This window comes from Elgaria multicarinata, chromosome 2 (assembly GCF_023053635.1).
Source record: "Elgaria multicarinata webbii isolate HBS135686 ecotype San Diego chromosome 2, rElgMul1.1.pri, whole genome shotgun sequence".
In the NCBI taxonomy this organism is placed as follows: Eukaryota; Metazoa; Chordata; class Lepidosauria; order Squamata; family Anguidae; genus Elgaria; species Elgaria multicarinata.
Window position 1 is genome coordinate 173,442,418 of NC_086172.1, and position 13,743 is coordinate 173,456,160.

Below are 13,743 nucleotides of genomic sequence, written 5' to 3' on the forward strand. Positions count from 1 at the left end.
CAATTGCAGGCTAATTTGTTCTGGTGAAAAGTGTAGGCTGGTGTTGAAGGGTCACTGGGTGCTATTGGCTTAGCTACTGTGATGTCACAGAAAGGCTGAGTGGGTGTTAAAGGGCTAGGGAGGCTTTCAGGGAAATCCTATACATTTTTATTCAAAAAGTAAACTGGGCTTAATGGAGTGGACTCACAGGAAAGCATGCTTTGGGTTACAACCTTAAAATTCCAATCCTAAAGTGCAAGAGCAGCCTGGATCAGTTCGACCCATGTAAAAAAGCTTTGTGTTAGGGACACAGAACCTTTTTCATCCTGAGGGACCAATTCCATTTTGGAAAATATTGGAACTACTGGAATTTTTTTTATCTTCATGCATTTAGTGCCAGTCACGAAGCCTTAGGGGAGACATCTCTCAACCTTTTAGAATGGGGCAAAAACTCCACAAAAGTCAGGCATCGACCAAGTAATTGGTGCTGTTGGATGGATGGGGTGTGGACATTTGGCAATCCCTGAGGGCCAAATTTGGATTCTACGACATATGAAATATGATGTATTGACTGGGTTCAGACAACACAATAACCAACAGTGGTTTAAATGGTTATTTAACCCCCCCATAGGTTATCGTGTTGTGTGGAGGGAGTTTTTTTTTAACCAACAGTTGGTTATTTGGCTGAAATAACCAACGCGAATAACCAACACTGTGCAGAGTTGGCTATTTGAACTACTGTTGGTTATTGTGTTGTGCAGAGAGCACTGTTAGTTATTTCATCAGCTACAGTATCGCAAGGCAAGAGCGGTCAAAGCGGTGGTGGCTGCTCTAGTCCAGCCAGCAGGACTGATTTTCAGCAGCAATGGCTGATGGGATACTAGCAGGAGGACTGAGGGGGGGGAAAGAGGGCAGGGGATGAGTGAATCAACTCAGTGCGGACAAATAGTCAATTCAATGCTGATTCTAATCCACACCATAGTTGATTATTATCCTGTTGTGTGGAGAGTACCCCCTAGTTAAACAAGTTATTAGATGCTAGCAACCTGTTCACGCAAGCAAAGGCTTATCTCAAATGCTGATGCACTATATTTTTTGTTGAAGGGAGTGACGTTTTTACCCCTATTTGGGGAACTTTAAAGTCAGCCCACATTGCTAACGAAATTCTTGAGTATACTTTAGCTCCGTGGACCGGCCACTGAGGAAGACCAAGCGTCGAAACTCGTTTGGCCCAAGTTGCTTCTGATCATCAAGCACTTCTTTTAATGTAACATTCTTTTGAATCAGTATTTTAAGTGCTTAGTGTTTATTGTTCTGTGTGTTTATTGGAATCTAGGTAAATACTTTCAGGCTGGAATTCTATACCCACTTACCCAGGAGTAAGGGCCATCAATGGGGCTTACTTCAGAGCAGATGTGTATAGGGTGCCACCTTTTAATACTTGTTGGTTTTGTACGCAGTATCTAAATTTCAGGTATCTTCTACATAAACCAAGAATATGAGATTTAGCACAATTACTGCAGAAGGAGGAATGTAAAATGCCAACATGTTCAATTTGCAGGGTGTGGGGGAGGAAATGTCCTCACCCCAACATTTCAGAGATTGTTGTCTGCACCTTAGATATGTGCGTGATGGCTCAGTCTGCGTCCAGGTACCAAACATTGATGGGTAATCTCACGGTCCCTACAGTTCTCCGTTCTGATGGATCTTTCTCTTTAATCTAGACTTGGATGGGCCCAGCGGCAGCCTTCCAACTAAGGGTCTGCCCTGTGTAAACTATGAGAGAAAACCAGAGCTGGGGAGGGGGAGGGAAAAGTAAAAAAAAAAAAAAATCAGTAAAGGAACAAGGAGAAATTCAACAGGACTACAGCCAAGACGAAGGGGGGGGGGAAGAGGCAGTGCGTGATTGAAGTACTGATTTCGACAAAGCTGCCCAATAATTTGGCAGGTCCCTAGTATACGTTTATAGTAGTTTAGCTGATGAGAATTCCAAGTGCTCAAAGAAAAGTGCCACTACAGAACATCCAGAGACAGTGCAAGTTCTGTGTGGGAAACGAAAAGTTGACAATGAACGATCTTGTACTAGACCTGGGACCGCGAGAGTTCTGTGCTTTTGGCAAGATGCGTAGGCACATAAGGCAGGAGCTCTCAGAAGGCGGTGATGCTTTTGTAAGCTTTCGGCCAAAATTAAACTCTAGCCATCCATCTGGAAATAATGAGGAACTCCCCGCTCTGAATTCTTGCCATTCCAGTATAAGGTTTAATTTCATAATTTCATGTTAAGCTCTTATTTTCTAGAGAAGCTTACTTCCTTTGAGGATAAAATTTGCAAGAGAGATGAAAGGCTCTCTCAGCTTAAATACAAGCCATCCCTTGGGACAATTTTTTTGAGGGGGGGCGGAAATACTACTTTTTTAAAAGCGGTGTTATTTTTGTTGTTTCTTCTCCACGAATAATATCAGGTTTGCCCAGAAGTGTTCAAAGCAAAACGAACTTGGAGGCCCCATTGGCACAAAGACATTTATAAATTGGCATGTACAAATTAAGATAGTTTCCTAATATTCCTGACGTTAACTAATAGCGTTCTAAGAAATCAAAATAAGAGAAATGGCAGCACAATTGTTCTGCTCCTTGGAACACTCCTGGACACCGTATTTGGGAGCCAGTGTTATGGAATGGCTCAGATATGGAGTTTTACACCAGAAATCTCACCCACTCCATAGATTAAAACCACGTTCTCTCTTCCTCATATTGCAAGCCGTGGTGGGTAATACTTCTGACCTATCTTACGGGGTTGTTCTAAAGACTCTTGAGATGTTGTTCCTGGAGCTTTGAGCACTCTAAAGCAGGGTAAGGCGGAAGGTAGATTGGCATCTACTGTAGATCTCTGGGTGATTTGCAGTAGATCCGCAAAGGCTTCCGACCCCTAATGTTTAACAGTAGTAAAAACAGGAAGTCTTTCCCCCTACTAAATTAAAACCACAGAAAATCAAGAAAGCTTGGGGGAAATAGGAGTAAAATTTTTGCGTGAAAGAATCTGTGTGCAAGCTGCAGTTCTAATTCTGAAAACAAATTCCTGGGCTGAGCATGTCCTCAGAGGCATCTTAACATAGAATCATAGAACAGTAGAGTTGGAAGGGGCCTACAAGGCCATCGAGTCCAACCCCCTGCTCAATGCAGGAATCCACCTTAAAGCATCCCTGAAAGATGGTTGTCCAGCTGCCTCTTGAAGGCCTCTAGTGTGGGAGAGACCACAACCTCCCTAGGTCATCGGTTCCATTGTCATACTGCTCTAACAGCCAGGCAGTTTTTCCTGATGTCCAGCCAGAATCGGGCTTCCTGCAACTTGAGCCCATTATTCCGTGTCCTGCACTCTGGGAGGATCGAGAAGGGATCCTGGCCCTCCTAAGTGTGACAACCTTTCAAGTATTTGAAGAGTGCTATCATGTCTCCTCTCAATCTTCTCTTCTCCAGGCTAAACAGGCCCAGTTCTTTCAGTCTTTCTTCATAGGGCTTTGTTTCCAGACCCCTGATCATCCTGGTTGCCCTCCTCTGAACACACTTCAGCTTGTCTGCGTCCTTCTTGAATTGTGGAGCCCAGAACTGGACGCAATACTCTAGATGAGGCCTAACCAGGGCCGAATAGAGAGGAACCAGTACCTCACGTGATTTGGAAGCTATACTTCTATTAATGCAGCCCAAAATAGCATTGGCCTTTCTTGCAGCCCTATCGCACTGTTGGCTCATATTCAGCTTGCGATCTACAACAATTCCAAGATCCTTCTCGTTTGTAGTAATCCTGAGCCAAGAATACCCCATCTTTTAACTGTGCATTTGGTTTCTATTTCCTAGATGTAGAACTTGGCATTTATCCCTATTAAATTTCATTCTGTTGTTTTCTTCTATGAGGCATTTCTAGGTCTGCCTCCGTGAGCATCTGGCTCCAAGGGGATGGACCTTCTAGAGGGAAGCATAGTCTAAAGTATGCCAACTCCTGCTCTAAAGCACCATACAAATGCTAAGTTCTGCTCAAAGTTCCTCCACTCTTTGGTGTGGAATTGCCTGAGTGGATTATGGCATTTTCTACCGTACTGCTGGAACTCCCTTCTGCAAGAAATTCACCACTTTGCTGCTGGCTTCCCAGAGACAGAGAAGTGTGTGGGGTTTTTTCAGAGGGTTTTTGGAGCTCTCACCTTGTGGAGGGGATTTCTTTATTTTGGGGGCTACACTTTTGTTCCTTGTGTGGTTATAGCTTTTGATATTTATTTATTATTATTTAAGTTTGCTGTTTTTAATGGCTGCATTCCTGTTTATTAGCCATCTTAGAGGGCCTTTGTTGCAAAAGGAGGAATACAAATATTTAAATAATAAAAATATTAACGCGTTATCATCTTGAACCTCGCTTTTGAGGTTCAAGATGACCAGCACACTTCCATTTTATTCAAGGCTTTCCTTCAGTCACCTGAGCTTCACCTTATTGCTTTCTCCAATGAAACTTGACTCTTTATCCAGCTCCAGCTACTCCGGTTTTTAAAACTGCCGACTCAAGTGTACATATTCCACGCTGGGTTATACAGTTTCAGCTTTCTAGAGCCCGGAGAACGCAAAGTCTGTACCAAATCAGACTTGAAGGTCCTTAAAGTGGTACAGTCCTCATTTTGCATGTGATGAAGTAAGCGCTGATCAACAAAATCTCATACCACAACAAACCAAAGTTGGCTGGTTTTCTTGTACCAAACCAGAGTGCAGTGCAGAGTTCTTGTTTGAAAGCACTATAACATGTAAGTCACCCCTCCACGTTTGGAGAAGGCTTCTAGCCTAAACCGTCTCCTCGATGTATATGATTTTCAAATGGGGTTGGGGATGGTACAGTTAAACTAGTGTCGTTCCCCTCCCCCATATATGGTAATGTGTGGCTTCTGAGGTGATGCAGCTGCATGAAGCGTGTTCAGGGGAGGGCAACCAGGATGATCAGGGGTCTGGAAACAAAGCCCTATGAGGAGAGACTGAAAGAACTGGGCCTGTTTAGCCTGGAGAAGAGAAGGCTGAGGGGAGACATGACGGCACTCTTCGAATACTTGAAAGGTTGTCACACAGAGGAGGGCCAGGATCTCTTCTCGATCCTCTCAGAGTTCAGGACACGGAATAATGGCCTCAAGTGACAGGAAGACCGATTCCGGCTGGACATCAGGAAAAACGTCCTGACAGTTAGAGCAGCACGACAATGGAACCAATTCCCTAGGGAGGCCGTGGCCTCTCCAACACTAGCGGCCTTCAAGAGGCAGCTGGACAGCCATCTGTCAGGTGGATTCCTGCATTGAGCAGGGGGTTGGACTCAGTGGCCTTATAGGCCCCTTCCAACTCTACTACTATTCTATGATCTACATCATGAGCATCGTCAGACGAGCATTTTATGGCACACTCACAACTGGCCACTCACAGTTCTTGGTGGGACATTTTGCTGACGCAGTGATCCTCCCGTGTGTCTCCCGCTCGTTCTGTCATTTTTCCGGCTTGAAAATACCACCCGGGAAATCCGATTCTTCTTGCTATAACGCTAATTGGTGCTATTTCCTGCTGTGTGCAGGAGAGGTTGCACCATAAAAATGCCCACTGAATGGGCCATGTGGTCGTTGCTTGCTTCCTCTTTCTTCCTCTTTTTGTGAACCACCCAGAGAGCTTCGGCTATTGGGCGGTATAGAAATGCAATAAATAAATAAATAAATAAACAATTCTTCCCTGTATGAAGAAAGAGGAAGCTGTTCGTTCCTATTACGGGACAGAAACAGGAGGCAAAGCGACGGTAGGGAAGCACGATTCCTCCCCCTGATGACGCTCCATCCCTGTTAATACACATTGTTTGAAGGTTGCCATTAAGGAAGATCCTTAAAATGGAGGTTTCATAGTGCACAACGCACTTCAAAGGAACAGTGTTTTATTTCGCATCAACCCCATGATCTTATCTTCAAATGCACCGAAGTATAAAAAACAATACATATCGCACAGTTCACTTGCAAAGTCAGGACAACTGGCAGGCAGCATAACCTCATCGTTATTTCTTACTCCTCGGCTGAACTGTAAATTGTCTCGGACGGCAGGCTTTAATCAAACCTAGACTGGCCTGGCTTCCCTTTGCCAAACCCAGAACTCCGGGCCTAAGGAAGCTGGACAAGTGATTTCTGGGAAACTGACAGCGGCAGGTGTGGCAGGATTTCAGCCCCTTTCAACAGAACGTTCTTGGAAGACCACCTGTCTTGCTGGATCTCAGCCGTAACCCTTCCACATTTGGGTACTTAGACGTATGATTTTTTATTAATCTGAAAGTCCACAAATTATATTCTTCGCACTGTAATCCCTGTTCAGCTCCGTTATGGCACCTGAGGCTGGAACTAGACAATGTGACATAGCCTTCTCTAGCCTGGGGCAGCCCAGATGTGTTAAAACTATAGCTCCCAGCATCCCCCAGCCAGCCACAGGGAGTTGTAGTCCAACGGATTTGGAGGGCACCAGGTTGGGGAAGGCTGATGTAACATAATGTCATTGTGCTTCAAGTTTACCCACTGGCAGCGGCTTGCTGGGCAGAGAAACGTATGTGTGCCACGACGCCCAGGGAGAGAGGAGAAGTTGCAGGTGTAGAGCTGCTACGATAACCTTCTTCAGCTCCAGCAGAACTTTGCAGAAGGGCAGGGATTACTACAGCGAAGAGAAAATGGATTTGCAGTGTAGTTTTGTGATGGCTTTCCAAAGCTCTGGGAAGTCTTCGCCCAGCATTTCGCAGAGTAATTTTACGTAAGACTTTGCTGGAAATGTTCCTTCGGCCTGCTGTTCACGTGCACGGTTCTAAGCAGGGATTCTTTCACGGATGAATCCAATTGTAAATGATTAGGGCTAAACTGAGAGGACCGACCAAGAGGCCAAAAACCAGCAGTGCACACGCCTGTGAAGGAAATAAGACAAACGGATAAATCCCAAGCAGCAGAAAGCAATTTACACTTTTGGTCATCAAACCAGAGCGAACACCATTTTACCGCTTAGCTGGTGGCAGATGAAAATGGTTGCGTTTCAAACAAACATATTAAAAGCACTTCTTGAGTACATGCAGATGTCATTGAGAGAAAGGCAGCCGCTCACGTAACAAAGCTACACTTACGGTTTAGGAAATGATTTCACCAAAGTATTTGCCCTCTCAGCTGGGTAAGGCTACAATAACCTCCAAGATACACGTTTGGCAAGACAAATGTGTTCGCCCAATTTGATAAAATATTCCAGAAAGGAATGAACTACACATGACCTGGTGTATAGAAAGCCCGCAATCAAAATGAATTTTATTCATAAAGCTTCCACGTGAGAGGTTTATGTCACCGTTCAAATTTCTCGTGTGTCTGTTATAAGGGACGGCACCATTGTTCATTTGGAAAAGTGAATGTTCTGGAGGCCTAAAGTTCACTCCACGGATCCTGTGAGTTTCCAGGAGGGACCTACAACTTATTCAAAATTCTAAATTCTCTTGGTGGTTCCCTCTTCTAAAAACAGAACACTATAGAGCATGTTATCTGTCCAAACTGAGGCCACTGCCCCTGAGAAATGCTTTCATTGAATTGAGGTTTCAAGTGATGCCAACTGCAGTGCTGGATGGACGCTACCACAAGGTACCATTTGAATCGAGATTATGTATCTGTGGTCAACAACAAGTGGAAGACATAGCACACTATATGTTAACTTGCCCTCTGTAACTCCTGAAACCGCTGCTGACATATGGAGGCATGAATTCCCAAGCAGAAACAGTTCTCTTCCTCCTTCTGGCCCGCTTGCATTGGCTGCCTATATGTTTCCGAGCCCAATTCAAGGTGCTGGTCTTAACCTATAAAGCCCTACATGGCTTGGGACCACAATACCTGATGGAACGCCTCTCCCGACATGAACCTACCCGTACACTGCGCTCAACATCTAAGGTCCTCCTCCGAGTGCCTACTCCAAGGGAAGCTCGGAGGATGGCAACAAGGGAGAGGGCCTTTTCAGTGGTGGCCCCCCGACTGTGGAATGATCTCCCCGATGAGGCTCGCCTGGCGCCAACATTGTTATCTTTTCGGCGCCAGGTCAAGACTTTTCTCTTCTCCCAGGCATTTTTAACAGCTTTTTAACAGCTTTTTAACAGCATTTAACAACGTTAAGTTTGTTTTTAATGGACCGCACAATTGTTGTTTTTAAATGGATACTGTTGTTTTTATACTGTTTTTATGTGTGTGTGTGTGTGTGTTTTTAAATTGTATACTTTTAATGTTTACTATTTTTAAATGTTGTAAACCGCCCAGAGAGCTTCGGCTGTGGGGCGGTATATAAATGTAATTAAATAAATAAATAAAATAAATTAGTGATACCAACAGTTATGTCACTCATAAAGTGGCCCTGTTTGCACTGGCAGCGAAAAAGATTAGGAAGAGAGAACTTGATAAAATTGCTATAAACAGCCACGGAGACTCAAAGTGCTGAGCGAAATGAGAGCTTTAGTCACAGTAAATTTAAGCTTGTCTGTATGGCTCTTTTGGTTATTTTAAACTGTTGTGCACTTTTATAGTTGTATGCTTTTCTATGGATGTATTTGTCATGGCCTTCGGCTAGCACAATAAACTGATGATTGATTGATTGATTCTGTGAGTTAAAAGGTCTCAGAGAGGAGGGGTAGAAAACACCTTGGCCTGGAGACCTTGGAGAGTTCTCGTGAGTCAGTGTAGACGGCACTTCGTATAAGGCAGCGCCATGCATCATTGTAGTGGCTTGCATTATGCCCCTTTGCACCGCCTCCACTATGGGAGATGGCAGTCATCCAGGGAGCGCCACACGACACACTTCTTTACGACAAAGATGGTGGCATCTTTCAAACTTTGGCCATCGGGTCTTGCTATTTACTGTGTATAATCTGTACAGCACCATGTACATTGATGGTGCTATATAAATAAATAATAATAATAATAATAATAATACTGCAAAAGTCACTCCGTTAGCGGAAGCAAGGTTCTGAACGATGCGTAAGAGGAGAATCCAACCAAAGCTATGTTTCTGCTAGTGCAGTTCACAGAATCATAGAACAGCAGAGTTGGAAGGGGCCTACAAGGCCATCGAGTCCAACCCCCTGCTCAATGCAGGAATCCACCCTAAAGCATCCCTGACAGGTGGTTGTCCAGCTGCCTCTTGAAGGCCTCTAGTGTGGGAGAGCCCACCACCTCCCTAGGTAACTGGATTCATTGTACTGCTCTAACAGTCAGGAAGTTTTTCCTGATGTCCAGCCGGAATTTGGCTTCCGGGCTGAAGTTACAGGAAGCCAGATTCCGGCTGGACATCAGGAAAAACTTCCTGACTGTTAGAACAGTACGGCAATGGAACCAGTTACCTAGGGAGGTTGTGGGCTCTCCCACAATAGAGGCATTCAAGAGGCAGCTGGACAACCATCTGTCAGGTTGCACATCTGGTTATACATTATGCTTGTAAAAAGTCTTGGGCAACGGGTTGTGCATTACACAGGCGTAATGAGCAAGCACTCCTGCAATGGAAAAATCTACCGGTGCTCCACTAGCACTATTCAACTTTGCAGAATGACGCCATTGTATACTTCCCCATGTCTGTTCACAGAAGAAGAAAACGGAGGTCAGTAGTAGTAGGGGTATAGATTTAATCAAATTGACAGGTGAGGGGGTACACTGGGGCACCAGGGAATGGGGCCTCTATTTGAGAGCTGCAAGTCCCCATTTTTACGGGGTTCCTAAGGGCCCCTCACTTCCCAGCTGCCCCATAGTCCCCCTCATTTCTAGGGCCCCTAGACAACTGCCAGGGACCCCTATTTTTCTATCCCCCATATACTTCCCAGGGCCCCACGATGTCTCCACAGATTCTAGGAACCCATGGACCCTCTCACTAGCCCCCTAGGATGCCATTTTGTGTATGAGTACTTATGTTGCGTATAACCCAAAGGGTTGTTTTGGGGGTAGCGTGTGACCCCTCTACGCTCTCAGCCTAACCAGTTGTATCCGGTTTGGGACACCCCCCACAAGGTGCTGACTCATTGGTCACCCCACATTTTTCAGAGTAAACATCCGTATTGTTTTGGAGATGGAGTGTGACCCCCCCAATGCGTTCAACCAACCGCCCCAAACCAATAGGAATGTTCGTACACAGTATGGCATCCAGGGGTGAGTGGGGAGGGGGGGGTCTATGGGGTCCCTGTGGTAAAAGGAGACCCTCTGGGGCTCTGGGAAGTAGGATTTTAGGGCCCCTATGGAAAGTCTATGGGGGACCAGGAAAATAGGGGAGCATAGAGCTGTCTAGGGCCCCCAGAAATAGGGGGATATAGCGGCAGCTGGGAACTGAGGGGTCCTTAGGAATGCTGTAAGAGCCCCTTAAAAAGGGGGCCCTGCCCTAGTGTACCCCCTCACTCTCAATTTGACGAAAGCTATACCTCTTATCCTACTGATGTCCACCATCTAGATTCCTGGGAGTACAGGAGTGAGAAATGACTATAAGCTTTAGCAAATGCTTTATGGCTCTGAAAACAACGTCTACTTTCCACAACAGCATCTCAAAAGACGATGAAAGAACTCAGACCAGCATCTTACCCCAAGTTTCTGTCGTGATATAAAGTCTTCTGTGCTGATCTTGAGATAAAACAGCCCCGGGTATATGAAGAGCAAGCAGGTTGACGTGGTTGAACCTTGCAAAAGATGTGACACACAAGTTTGTCAGTCACAGTGAGATCAGTATATGCAGGTTTTTAATGTGTAGGATTGGTTTGAAGAGCTCAGGCCATCTTACCAACTACTCCAAAAAAGTGTCTGATGTCGGGCACGTACATTGCAAGCAACACAACAGTTGCATTGAGTGCCAAAGTGATGAGAATGTGGCGGATCACGGAGAAAGGAAGATGTGAAAAAAAAATCATGATTATTGCCTTCCTTGCCTGTGGAATTCAAAAAGAGGAAAATGAAAGTATGTCAGACCCATAACAGAAAAAGATGAAATGTTGAATTCACGATATTTAATCCAAACAAAGCCAAACAAAAATATACCATCCACAGTGTTAACCCCAAAAAATTTGACTCATACTAAGGGTTGACATATTGTCACTATCAGAAAAGGGAAGTGAGTTCAGGCCGCTTCACACATCACATGTTTTAAGTACACACCGAAATTGTAGGACACCCACAATTAGCTATAGCTCCATGTTGAGTACAGACTCAGTGATGAATTTAGATTTGCTTCTGCATAATGTGTGAACTGCTCCCAAGGCCCATTCTAGATAATTAGGTAGCGTAAGCCATAAGGATTAGTAGCCACTGGTGGTCTTTTCCTTCATGAATTTGCCTAATTCATGAAGGAAATGAATTAGGCAAATTCATGAATTCTCTTTTAAACCCATCTAGGTTGGTGGCCATCACTGTGTCTCAGTTCAGACAACGCATTTGTCAGCACAGTGTGAAAACTACACTCAACGGTTGAGTTTTTAGGGGGTTCTTCCCACACATGTTCTAACTCCACCGTTGTGTGACTGTGGGCTACCACGGAGTTGAGTAAAATCCATCGTGATGTTTGATTGACGGTTCCTCTACCCTCTCCCCCAGCCCAATTGCTTGAAAAAAATACAATCCCGGCGGCTCTCCTAGAGCGGCACTTGCTCTTTTCGCTGCTCTTGCCAGGGAACTCTATAGCCATTGGGAAAGGTCAACCCAATGCAATGGAAAACTCCATGGAGCCCTCCACACAACATGCAATATAAAGACTGTGCAGGAACTCTCCTCTGCACAGTGTAGATATTCAGCGTGGAGTGTTTTCCAAAAACACTCCACTGTGGGGTGGAGTTTTCCCACCAGACAACACATTTCTCAACGGCAGTGTAAAAACTCCACCATTGAGAAACATGTTGTCTGAACTGAGCCTGTATCTTTTGGAAACGAATTCTGTCGTTTAACTATGTGCTGTGAAGAAGTCCTTCCTTTTGTCTGTTCTGAATCTCCCACCAATCAGCATCACTAGATGATGCTGGGGTCTTGCATTATGAGCGAGGGAGAAAAACATGTTTTAAGCTTGCAGGAAATCAATAGTAAGACTGCTTTTTTTCTCACTTCTCATTAAAATGCATGGCTGCCTGAAAACCAAATATGAAGAAAAAACAAGAACAAAAACGAAATCAAATACATTTTAGGAGTATCAAATTCTGCAAACTGCAAGCGAAGCTGTGAGTCAGCTCAAATCTAAAACTCTTTTTTTTTTTGAGAGGCACAAATTAGCATAGTGGTTTATGCCACATTCCTCTGATGCAGCTTACAGAACATATGCAAGCATGAGCCCTTTCATCAACCACTTGACATAGGGCAGTATCCAATGGTAATCCTACGTAGTCCTAGGGCCATTCATTTCAATGAGCCTACTCTGTGTAGGAGTACTATTGGATACTGCCCAAATGGATGAGACAGCCAAGACTAGATGGTGAGACCCACAAATAATTAAGAGAGTGAATTTTGCTGGACCAGCATAAGAACATAAGAGCCATGCTGGATCAGACCAAGGCCCATCTAGTCCAGCATTCTGCTTACAAGATTTCTGTTTACAACCAGCTGCCCACGGGAAATCCACAAGCAGGACCTGAGTGTAACTGCACCCTACCACCCATGCTCCCCAGCAACTGGTGCACATAGCCTTACTGCCTCTGATAGTGGAGGTAGAATATAGCCATTGGGACTAGTAGCCATTGATAGCTGTGGTGTTACACCCCACAAGTCAATTCCAAATGTATGTCTGCGGTTTGTAAGTCTGTGGTTTTTAGAATGTTGGCCTGAGTGGGCGGAGTTAGAATGTCTTGGGAGGGGGGAGGAATGATATATAAGGGAATGACTGAGGGGATGGGGGTTCTTGTTTTTTTCAAGGAAACTTTTCAGGGAGACTTGTTAGGTACTCTTAGAGTCTGTAGTGCTCTCTGTATCTATGGTACTTAAGTTCTGGGAAATTTGAGAGTCAGTGTAGTGAGTGGTGTCTTTAGGGTGTGGTGTGCACATAGTGGAAGTATATTAATCAATACTGATAATAAAGAAAGTTCAAGAGTGATTGTGTGAGAAAAAGGAAAGCGCGTATGTGAATGAGTGACAGGATTGTATGAAAGGTTTCAAAAAGGTTTGTATGAAAGGTTTCAAACTCACAGCGCATTATTATATATATTAAAATCCTTCTCCATTTTAAACCCCATTCTCCACATAGTTTGGAGGAAGGTGGGCTTTATCCCTTGCCTCAGGCGTATCAAGCGGTGGTGCTTGGCTTGAGCAGGGAGTAGCTGCGGCCGGGTCTGGTGTTCAGAGCCTGTGTCGTGGCAGTAGCCCTCACTACATCTTGGCGTAGTGAATTCCTTCAATTTTTTTGCAATACTTACAGGAAAGTGGATTAGGGGCACCGTCAACAGCACAGCAAAGAGGATGCCCAGTTTCACTGTTAGGATGACAATATCATGGGGCAGGTACCTGCTGTATCCTTGCAGCAATTCTGAGTCCACATGGCCTGAAATTGTTTTAAAAGGACTATTAGATGGCAAATCAAAATCTGAGCTGGCTGTCACTGCTACAATATACCCCATGAATTCAATCTCTTTTATAGTGCAGTGGTTTTCAATCTCTTCTGGAGGAACCCTGGGGTTGCATGCGAGTTTTAATCCAGGGTTGTTTTTTTAAAGGAGAGGATCAGTAATGGTAGGCAACCTTTTCCGGAGGACAGCTGGCCTGCCCACTACTC

The 13,743-nt window shown here is 44.7% G+C and overlaps 1 protein-coding gene across 2 annotated transcripts in view; it reads right to left on the reverse strand.

Annotated features, from left to right (window-relative positions):
• Positions 1 to 5,823: 5,823 nt before the first annotated feature.
• SLC38A6 (solute carrier family 38 member 6) overlaps positions 5,824 to 13,743 on the reverse strand; it is a 76,096-nt gene continuing 68,176 nt past the window's right edge. The window contains exons 13-16 of one of the 2 annotated variants that reach the window (XM_063118205.1): positions 13,388 to 13,512; positions 10,783 to 10,927; positions 10,587 to 10,681; positions 5,824 to 6,916 (exon numbers count right to left, since the gene is read on the reverse strand). In XM_063118205.1, coding sequence (XP_062974275.1) covers positions 6,836 to 6,916; positions 10,587 to 10,681; positions 10,783 to 10,927; positions 13,388 to 13,512 — 446 coding nt within the window. In that variant the 3' untranslated portion in view covers positions 5,824 to 6,835. Of the gene's footprint in view, positions 6,917 to 10,586; positions 10,682 to 10,782; positions 10,928 to 13,387; positions 13,513 to 13,743 lie in introns of those variants that run through there. The other variant, XR_010025085.1, reaches the window with a different exon arrangement.